The sequence below is a fragment of the Gymnoscopelus braueri genome (assembly GCF_963280865.1).
Source record: "Gymnoscopelus braueri genome assembly, chromosome: 14".
Classification (NCBI taxonomy): domain Eukaryota; kingdom Metazoa; phylum Chordata; class Actinopteri; order Myctophiformes; family Myctophidae; genus Gymnoscopelus; species Gymnoscopelus braueri.
The window spans coordinates 16,749,886-16,761,605 of record NC_137619.1 but is presented as its reverse complement, the minus strand read 5'-3'; the positions used below and the strand labels follow the sequence as shown (position 1 = coordinate 16,761,605).

At 40.2% G+C, this 11,720-nt stretch overlaps 1 protein-coding gene across 1 annotated transcript; it reads left to right on the top strand.

Moving 5' to 3' along the window:
- Positions 1-11,060: 11,060 nt before the first annotated feature.
- LOC308100543 (LYR motif-containing protein 4B-like) lies at positions 11,061-11,330 on the top strand (the record flags this gene model as incomplete). Its single annotated transcript, XM_080449610.1, has 1 exon — positions 11,061-11,330. One exon carries the CDS (start codon positions 11,061-11,063, stop codon positions 11,328-11,330), a length of 270 nt encoding a protein of 89 aa, XP_080305736.1.
- Between the last annotated feature and the right edge of the window lie 390 nt (positions 11,331-11,720).

Sequence of the window (11,720 nt, the reverse complement as noted above, 5' to 3'; positions counted from 1 at the left end):
TTGCAGTATCAAAGTAAATGTACTGAAATTCTTCAAAATGTGTCAAACTCTTTGTCAAAAATAGTCGATCTACAAGCTCACTTGTAGATCTGTAGCTTGTAAAAGTATAAAATAGGGCTTAAGTGATTAATGTGTGTATAGTACAGTTACAAGCTCATAACACTTTGCGATGCGACACGTTGTGAGCTTGTAGATCTGCTATTTTCACTACTTATCAAAAGTTTTTTGTTAGATTTTATTTTACCTATATGGAATGTCTGATTTATTATCTTTTTTTAATGAAATATTATTGGAAAATGTTGTGATATATATATTTGTAATACATATATTTGGAAATAATGATTAAAAACAAAAATGTAGGAAACAAAAAATATAAGGATATTTACTTATGACCCATACAAATGGTTCTGTCACCCAAACATGGGTACTGACAGTAGTGTAAAGTTACTGAGTACATTTACTCAAATACTGTGCATAAGTAAATTCTTTAGGGATTTTTACTTTTTCAGTAGCCAATAGCCATATTTACAATTTTCAATACTTTTACTTCCACCGCACTACATCTCAGAGGAAAATATTGTACTTTTACTCCACTACAATTATTTGAAAACTTTAGTTACTAGTTACGTTGTAGATTTTGATTATTATTATTACAAAACACACTAGCCCTATATATTCTCGCCATTTGAAAATAGCATATCTCTTGTAGATCGGCTACAAAACCTGTATATCCACTCATTTTGGGGCTAAACAACAACTTGAAGGATAAATATAGCTCTGATAATGATGTACCATGCAGTGGTGGAAAAAGTACTCATATTTGTTACTCAAGTAAAAGTATCAACACTGCAATGTAGAAATACTCTGTTACAAGTAGTAGTCCAGAATTAAACAATTACTTGAGTAAAAGTACTAAAGTATTGGTATAAAAATGTACTTCAAGTAGAAAGTATTCATCATGCAGAATGTCCTGTTTCACAAGTTTTCAAATGTATAAGAATCTTTTGAAAATAGGCGATCTACAAGCTAACAATGCGTCGCATTGTGAGTAAGTAAGTAAGTAACGCATTATGAGCTTGTAGATCGGCTATTTTCAAATGGCCGAAATGTATATACGGGCTGAAGTGGGTAATGTATGTTTTGTAATAACAACCAAAATCTACAAAGTAACTAGTAACTAAATGTTAAAATAATTGTAGTGGAGTAAAAGTACAATATTTGCCTCTGAGATGCAGTGGAGTAGAAGTAAAAGTACTGAACATTGGAAATACTCCAGTGAAGTAAAAAATACCTCAAAATTGTACTTAAGTACAGTACTTGAGTAAATGTACCCAGTTACTTTACACCACTGGTACCATGCATGTTAAAATCATGGATACTTTGGAAACAAATGCCTATTTAACATTGTGTGTGTGTGTGTGTGTGTGTGTGTGTGTGTGTGTGTGTGTGTGTGTGTGTGTGTGTGTGTGTGTGTGTGTGTGTGTGTGTGTGTGTGTGTGTGTGTGTGTGTGTGTGTGTGTGTGTGTTTGTCTTGTTTCTGCGTCAAAAGTGGAGAAAATAACAGATGTACAAGCTAGTTGTCACGTGTCGTGACGCGTGTTCAAAGATCCTGGTTTTCAGGGCCTTAGGGACATTTCAGCATTTATCGTTTTAATAGGTCCCTAATATGAAAGTGTGGATGCTTGAAAGTTTTTTGTTTTTAATAAAAAGCTGCATTGTTGCCACATTTATAGTTGCCAGAAGGAACCTGATTCAGACAATGTGAAGGAGTGGGAGAAGGCAAATCTGTCTCCAAATAATCCCCTCAATGTCTGTTCCTACAGGTGAATAATTTGAAACAACAGGTTATTCTGAAATCAGGTTCCTTTGGTTTTCTTCTGCTGAGACAGATGTGATATGTTGTGGAACCGGCTAGCTGTCTCATTGGTCCACTCCGCGCTAAATGATAATGATAATGAATTTATTTATATAGCGCTTTTCCAAACAAGGTTACAAAGTGCTTTACATATAAAAGGGCAGCATAATAACCACACAGGTTAAAACAACATACATAGAAGCAACACATAATCAATAGGTCACATGATTACAACAATTAATAATGAAGAAATAGCAATTAAAAGCTGATAATATGAAACCCAAAAGCAGTGGTGAGGTGGGGCAAAAGCATTCGGGTATTCATGATGTAGAGAAAACCTGTTTTTTTAAAAAACCTTGAGGCAAGGAGCGAGTATTGGGGAGGTGGTCTTGAGGCGAGGCATCAAAACATACTTGCAGTATCAAAGTAAATGTACTGAAATTCTTCAAAATGTGTCAAACTCTTTGTCAAAAATAGTCGATCTACAAGCTCACTTGTAGATCTGTAGCTTGTAAAAGTATAAAATAGGGCTTAAGTGATTAATGTGTGTATAGTACAGTTACAAGCTCATAACACTTTGCGATGCGACACGTTGTGAGCTTGTAGATCTGCTATTTTCACTACTTATCAAAAGTTTTTTGTTAGATTTTATTTTACCTATATGGAATGTCTGATTTATTATCTTTTTTTAATGAAATATTATTGGAAAATGTTGTGATATATATATTTGTAATACATATATTTGGAAATAATGATTAAAAACAAAAATGTAGGAAACAAAAAATATAAGGATATTTACTTATGACCCATACAAATGGTTCTGTCACCCAAACATGGGTACTGACAGTAGTGTAAAGTTACTGAGTACATTTACTCAAATACTGTGCATAAGTAAATTCTTTAGGGATTTTTACTTTTTCAGTAGCCAATAGCCATATTTACAATTTTCAATACTTTTACTTCCACCGCACTACATCTCAGAGGAAAATATTGTACTTTTACTCCACTACAATTATTTGAAAACTTTAGTTACTAGTTACGTTGTAGATTTTGATTATTATTATTACAAAACACACTAGCCCTATATATTCTCGCCATTTGAAAATAGCATATCTCTTGTAGATCGGCTACAAAACCTGTATATCCACTCATTTTGGGGCTAAACAACAACTTGAAGGATAAATATAGCTCTGATAATGATGTACCATGCAGTGGTGGAAAAAGTACTCATATTTGTTACTCAAGTAAAAGTATCAACACTGCAATGTAGAAATACTCTGTTACAAGTAGTAGTCCAGAATTAAACAATTACTTGAGTAAAAGTACTAAAGTATTGGTATAAAAATGTACTTCAAGTAGAAAGTATTCATCATGCAGAATGTCCTGTTTCACAAGTTTTCAAATGTATAAGAATCTTTTGAAAATAGGCGATCTACAAGCTAACAATGCGTCGCATTGTGAGTAAGTAAGTAAGTAACGCATTATGAGCTTGTAGATCGGCTATTTTCAAATGGCCGAAATGTATATACGGGCTGAAGTGGGTAATGTATGTTTTGTAATAACAACCAAAATCTACAAAGTAACTAGTAACTAAATGTTAAAATAATTGTAGTGGAGTAAAAGTACAATATTTGCCTCTGAGATGCAGTGGAGTAGAAGTAAAAGTACTGAACATTGGAAATACTCCAGTGAAGTAAAAAATACCTCAAAATTGTACTTAAGTACAGTACTTGAGTAAATGTACCCAGTTACTTTACACCACTGGTACCATGCATGTTAAAATCATGGATACTTTGGAAACAAATGCCTATTTAACATTGTGTGTGTGTGTGTGTGTGTGTGTGTGTGTGTGTGTGTGTGTGTGTGTGTGTGTGTGTGTGTGTGTGTGTGTGTGTGTGTGTGTGTGTGTGTGTGTGTGTGTGTGTGTGTGTGTGTGTGTGTGTGTTTTGTCTTGTTTCTGCGTCAAAAGTGGAGAAAATAACAGATGTACAAGCTAGTTGTCACGTGTCGTGACGCGTGTTCAAAGATCCTGGTTTTCAGGGCCTTAGGGACATTTCAGCATTTATCGTTTTAATAGGTCCCTAATATGAAAGTGTGGATGCTTGAAAGTTTTTTGTTTTTAATAAAAAGCTGCATTGTTGCCACATTTATAGTTGCCAGAAGGAACCTGATTCAGACAATGTGAAGGAGTGGGAGAAGGCAAATCTGTCTCCAAATAATCCCCTCAATGTCTGTTCCTACAGGTGAATAATTTGAAACAACAGGTTATTCTGAAATCAGGTTCCTTTGGTTTTCTTCTGCTGAGACAGATGTGATATGTTGTGGAACCGGCTAGCTGTCTCATTGGTCCACTCCGCGCTAAATGATAATGATAATGAATTTATTTATATAGCGCTTTTCCAAACAAGGTTACAAAGTGCTTTACATATAAAAGGGCAGCATAATAACCACACAGGTTAAAACAACATACATAGAAGCAACACATAATCAATAGGTCACATGATTACAACAATTAATAATGAAGAAATAGCAATTAAAAGCTGATAATATGAAACCCAAAAGCACAAGGCAAAACAGCTAGGAAAAAGCCTTAACATAAAGGTAGGTTTTTAGAAGTGATTTAAAAGAAGACACGGATCTTGCTAGCCTCAGCTCTATGGGCAGGGCATTCCAAAGCGTGGGCGCCCGGAATGCGAAAGCCCGATCGCCCCGGGTGACGAGATTAGAATTAGGGACTGTAAGGAGAGCCTTACCTGTGGATCTAAGGCGGCGCCCAGGTACATAGGGGGCCAGCAAGTCTTTGATGTAGCTGGGGGCCAATCCCTGCCGGGCTTTAAAAGTTATCAGTAAAATCTTAAAATCTATTCTGAATCTAACAGGTAACCAGTGAAGTGCAGCTAGGATGGGTGTAATGTGATCACGTTTCTTAGTGTTTGTTAGTAGTCTTGCAGCTGAATTCTGTACCAGTTGGAGGTGGGAAATGGCTTTTTTACAGAGGCCAGAGTATAAAGAGTTACAGAAGTCAAAACGTGATGAAATGAATGCGTGAATTACCTTTTCAAGGTCTGCTGGTGATAAAAAGGGTTTAATTCTGGCAATGTTTCGTAGCTGGAAATAACATGTCTGAACAACACGTGTGACTTGTGGGTTAAAAGAAAGGTCTGAGTCAAAAATCACACCCAGGTTGCGGGCTGTATGCTTGACATTAGATGATAAGCTACTAAGCTCTGACTGGAGTGACAATGTGGAGTTAGGGGGACCAAAAATAATTATTTCCGTTTTTGTCTGATTTAACTGGAGGATTTTTTTTGCCATCCATTCCTTAATCTCAGAGAGGCAAGAAAGTAAGTTGCTCATATTGCCTGCAGTACCGGGTTTTAGTGGTATATAAAGCTGCGTGTCATCTGCGTAACTGTGGAAATTAATATGGTATTTATGAATGATATTTCCAAGGGGGAGCATGTATATTGAGAACAAAAGGGGACCCAGAATTTATCCCTGCGGGACTCCACAGGTAAAGGGGACCCGGGAGGAAGAAGCTTCCCCGATCACCACAGAGAAGCTTCTATCAGAGAGGTAGGAGCGGAACCAGTCCAGAGCTGTTCCCTCGATGCCAACCCATTTTTCGAGGCGGTCTATTAAAATTACGTGGTCGACAGTATCAAAAGCGGAGCTAAGGTCAAGGGGCATTAAAGGGGTTACAGGAAGGAGTGCCACTCCTTCCTGTAACCCCTTTAGCCTAAAGCGCTCTTTATTCATCAAAGTCCTCTTCAGAGCTACACATCTGTCTAATATGGTTAAATAATGAAACAGGAAGACTCTTTTTGAGAGGTGTAGGGTGCTGTATCGTCATTCATTGTTTCGGCCTGGCGAGAGTATGTTTTGCACCCTGTCCGTCCGTCCGTGTGTGTGTGCCCGTCCGTGTTTGTGTCCGTCTGTGAACAGCTAATCTCCCGCTCCGTTGGCTTGATCGCAGTGAAACTCCCTGGATGCCAATTCAGAACCTCTGCCACAAAATGTTCACATGGGCCTGTTATAGCGCCACCAGGAGGCTGCTTTTTGCAAAACACATTTCAGATTTTTCATATTCCATCCTGATTGGCTAAAAATGGCTTCCAAAGTTTGAAGGAATGCTTCGTTTTGAACAAAATGCCTCAAATCATGAACACAGCATGCAATTTCCGTGAAATTTTGCAGGCACATTCCCACTATGAGGGAGAAATGCCACTTGAAAATTTTCAAATCAGCCTCATGGTGGCGCTATAACAGGCCGATTCATGTTTTTACCCATAACTGCACCGATCTGTATAAAACTCTGTATGCGCACTCCCTAGAGGTCAAGGAAAAACTTTTGCACTGCATTTTTCACATCTGCCTTTTATAGCGTCACCAGAAGGCCGACTTGTGTAAAACAAATTTATTTATATTACTCCTTCCGATTTTATCCAAAATTCACGCAAATTGGTACACATGATCTCTATAGTCATGTGATCAAGGTGAATCTGTTAGATTTTTCATATTCCATCCTGATTGGCTAAGATTCACATCTAAAGTTTGCAGTAGTGGCTTGTTTTTAACAAAATGCCGCAAATCATGAACGCAGCGCCCGATTGCGGTCAAACTTTGCACGCATTTTCACACTATGTTGGGGAACAAATGCCACCCTTTTAAGATTGGCTTGTTATAGCGCCACCAGCAGGTCATGAATGCAGTGTCAGATTGCCGTGCAAGGCCTAAGAAGAAATGGCACCTGGCGGAGACCTGTGCTTCGAGGAGCACTTTTTCTAGTTGTAAGTCGCTTTGGATAAAAGCGTCTGCTAAGTGACTGTAATGTACCACGTTTATTGCATATGTGTTTCTGTTCCAGATGACAATGAGAGGTGATATAATCCACACCCGGCCTGCCAGGTCTTGTAGGTCAAGCTCACTGCTATTTATTGTAGCTTGTAACCATGGGAATGCCACCAGTGTGAATAGGAGACCATATGCACCCTATAGGAAGATTCTTTGTGTTGTACATCGCATTGCATTTCATCGCTGTCAGGCATACATTTATGTTCTATTTTATACTTCATTTTATGACGTGTTGTACAAAAGTAGCAAATTATATAGCCAATCTACAAGGGCACAATGCATTGCAATGTGACAATTTGTTACCTTGTAGATCAGCTATTTTCCCTATTTTCGTGACATTTTTCACCTCTAATGACAAACCCAAAATAAGGACGCCAGGTTGAAAGTGGTTATGTCTGTCTGTGTGTTTTATAAACTAGACCGTGGCCTTCAGGCTCTGACCTACTCTGACCTACTCTGGGACCACGCAAGTCAGGAACGATGCAAGTTGGGAATGTATGCCCCACCCGGTTATGCAATACCTGTTGCACCCATTGTCAGAGTACCCGTTGTACCTGTCTATTTGAACGTGTCCCTGACTGTGTCCCTTTTATGGCCATGTATGGAGTTCCATGTGAGGCATGTCCAAATATGGAGTGCAGGCCAGTCTTTGACGTCAGTACTATGACGTCATATTGATGACATTAGGGTACTCCATATATGGGGATTTACGGATTTACCAATATTTTTGGGAGATCCACTGATCTGACTGACTGTCCACTCAGCTTATCATTCAACGTGTCAGAATAGTCTCCATGTATGGTAAACCCATAAAAAAACATTAAAAATGCCATGCTACACTACGTCATCCAATGTAAAAAACATAAAAAATGCATAAATAAATATACGTAATGTTTCGCCACTTGTGACGTGTGTGCAAGTTGCACAACTTTTTGAGCACGTTTAGGCCCTCAAAAATGCTATGCTACACCACTACTACAGTATGGGCATCTTGTGACATGATGTTGTGACATGGCCAGTTTTACAAACGTAATGGTCTGAAAAACTCCATATATGGGCATGTTAGGTTTGTGATGTCCAATGTCCACCCATAAGACAATTTTATTAATATAAGATATTTAACAAGTGTTAACAAATGCTTGTGACTAAAAGACTACATTGGATCCATTGGGACACATCGTTTCCTTTTCCTGAAAAGTTATGTTTTGGAATTTGCAGCTGGTGATAATTAGTGAGGTTGTTGAAGATTGAAGCAGACTGGAAAATGTTCATCTATTTTCATAGAAAGTTCTATTTTTGCTGAATGTTCGCCTATTATGACAAGCCCATTATACGGACGATAGGGATCATGTGGTGAAAGTGGAAATTGTGAATTCAAACTAAGCCACAACCAGATCATCTCAAATGAGCATTTGGGGAAATACTGAGTGTCGACATTTACAGTATGTATCTAGTATGCATGCGCACAGTGTGTAATTGGGCAGTGTGCATACACGAGGCAGGCAGCAACCATTTTCAAGAGACCCGACCAAGAATCCACCTTTCAGCTGCTTCATATTGAAGAGTGCCATTAATCAGCCAAATTATATTCATGGTGATTAGCACATTTAGCAGTGACCTTGTTTATTAGAGGATCAGGGGATAAACACCATGGCAGAAAAAAAACACTGTTCTCTGTAAATGGTTATTCCACTTTGTATTATATGTTTGACACCTTGTTTTTACTGTCCATCTCATAGACTTGTTTTTACTCACTGATTACAGTGTTGGTATCTTTTTTCCCTTAAACAACTTGCTGTAGATTTCCTGTTGTGAAATTGTGAGGATTTCCTGCAGCAAAGCGTGATTGTTATTCATTATCATCGCGACGCGTTGTGAGCTTGTAGATCTGCTATTTTCAAATAGCTGATGTATATGTTAAAGTGCTCATGTGGCCCATAGTCGCTTCTTTTGGGCTGGTTTTCCTAGACCCAGTTGCTTGTTTCTCTCACAGAATCTGGCAACACTGTCACCAGTCCGTCCTTTTGGTCCATCCATCTCTCCATTTTCCAGTTCAGTTCGGTTTAATTCAGTATAGATGACTGGTATCAGATTTTCATCTCTCCTGCCTGCCTATATACATGCATACTATACGTCCATACATATAGTATTTGCCATCGTGTCTGTCAGCTTGCTGGCTTAGTTTCAGTTTGTGAAATCCAATCCATCCATTCAACACATAGGGGCGGTAGTGGCTTAGGAAGGAGAGTGGCCGCTTGCTTGGGAACCAGAAGGTTTCCAGTCCAATCCCGCGCTCCCCCAGAGTTAGTGTCGAAGTGTCCTTGAGCAAGACACTGAACCCTTTTTGCTCCCGATGAGCAGGTTGGTGCCTTGCATGGTTTCCTCTGCCGTCAGTGTATGAATGAGTGTGTGTGAATGGGTGTGTGAATGGCTGAATGTAATGCACACTGTAAAGCGCCTTGGATAAAGGCGCTATGTAAATGCACCATTTACCATTTACATCTCTCTACAGTCTCTCTATCGATCCATCTATCAATCCATCCATTAACCACTTAAACCCCATATGGGTAACCGGAGTCCCTCAGGGCTCAATAGTGTATTTTCTGATATTGTGGGGAAAGCTTTCTCTGAAAATAGCCGATCGACAAGCTCACAACGCGACGCAAGCTTGTCGATCTGCTATTTTCAGCTTAAAGCTTTCCCCACAATACCAATGCTTGTGTTTAAGTGGTTAATTCCTGTATCCAGACTTCCATTTAACTTTCTGCACAGTGGGTCTGATTATTTGATTCATTATCTTCACATGCACACAGTCAATTCTCCCAGTGACCTTCCCCAGGGTGATTGAAGCACACAAAGGCAGGTCATCCAATATTAATGGGGTTTCTTCTCCAACTGAATGTCCTTCATGTTTTATGCATTGAATTGCAGTTGGACCTCATTCACAGAACAATCACGACATGGTACTATTCAATTGTTCAGGTAGTGGACAATTAACACCTTACTTGTTGACACAGCAGTGAAGGCAATGCCAGCATAAATATCATGCATATATTGACAATTAGTTTAATTCATTCCAATCTCAATTTATGGATGGATGGTTTGAGAGATAGATGGATAGATAGACACACACACACACACACACACACACACACACACACACACACACACACACACACGCACACGCACACGCACACACACACAATAAAGCCATCAGCACAGCTTTTTGGCCTTTACGATAATGATAATGTGAGGATAGAGCTTAGATTAGTGTTGACCTTTTTCTCTTGCAGTCAAGCACATCAGTAAAGAAAAAATAAGAATCACAATGATGGGATATTAATGATTTTCATTTAACCACATGAACCCTAGCGTCCCTATTCTGGGGAAAACATTTGGCAGATCTACAAGCTCACATCGTGTCGTTTTGGTATGTTTTGTGCTCACAGTACACCAGTAAAAGGCCCTGGAAAGGCCTTAACACAAGAATGCTACGAATGGCAATTGGTGTAACACAGGCAGACCACATCAGAAACGTGGACCTCTGCAGAGGAGGATTCAGGGCACTGGGTCAGACACCCAGAACTGGTAGTGAGCAAGCTGACACTGTGGGAGCCAAGCCAAGAGGAAAGAGGCACACCATGCAACTGCGGCGTGACAGCGGAGCTAGCAACACTGCAGAGCTCAAGACTCTGATGCTAGACAGGAGGGACTGGAGGGCAACGATCCAGAAGGCCTGAGTCGGTGTTGGCTAGTCCATATTCTCGCACCACATCACGTCACATCGCAAAGTTAAATATTTCAAAAAGTATGAAGCATCTGGAAAAAAGGAAGCTTCTTTGGCCTACAGGCAGTGTGCATACAAAGTTTGGCACTGATGAGTCCAGCGGTTTGTGAGATTAACTCTCGACACACAGACACACAGGCAGACACTCTGTCATACAGACAGACCCTCTCATAGACGGCTAGCCTGACGCTCAGTGGAGAGCATATCTCTGCCCGGTCAGATGGAACTCTATATTTGGGCAAGACTGATGTCACCAATATGACATTATCAGTGTGACATCAGTACTTAGAGGCCAGTCTGAAGCCACGAGGAACTCCATATTTGGGCAAGACTGGACGCACTCTGATCTGGATCCCATAGCCTGGAGGGGCGGTGGGTCTGAGGTTATATATTCCGAAGAATAACAGTATTCAGGTATTGAGTTCCTTGGCCTGCGGCAGGGTGCACAAGACGCTACTGTGCCGTGTAGCGGTTTGCAAGATTAGCCGTGGACACAAACAGACAGACAGACAGACAGGAGCAATAACATAATCCCCCTAGCCTTTGACCTGGCTGTTAATCAATATGGCAGCGTCCACAAGAACACGGGTTCTGTCTCTGTACAGAATGTTGCTCAGAGAGAGCAGGAGATTCCCCTCATACAATTACAGGACCTATGCTTTGAGGAGGGTGCGTGATGCGTTTCAAGCCAACAGGACAGTAGAGGATCATCAAACTGTCCAGAAACTGGTGGAGGACGGATACAAGACACTGTCCCTCATACAGAGACAGGTGTCCATAGGTAAGATGTTTCCCACTCAGAGGACCATCATGGAAAAGGAGGAACTTCGTTGACAGATGACAAGAAGGAGAGAGACAGGATGGATGGTGGCCATGGAAGTTGGAAGCCGCTATTGCATGTGTACCAGCTCACCTGCCGAATTAACTAGCTCTGAAAATGGAGTGTCGGACCCATACCCGGCCGTTGTTGGCAATGGGAGCCGTGACAAGTAGGAGGAACACGCCGTAGAGTAGAAGGCACATAAAACCGTTGGTGCCGGCCCGGGTGGAGCTGCTGCGGGTGCAGATCATGGTGGTATTAGCAAATATTCAAATGAGAACTTTGAAGGCAGAAGTGGAGAAGGAGTCTCAGTAGAGACACGGGAGAGAGGTCTCAGTGGAGACAAGAGTCAAACAAACAAACAAACAATACAGGGTAAAAAAACATAATCTTCCCTATTGCCT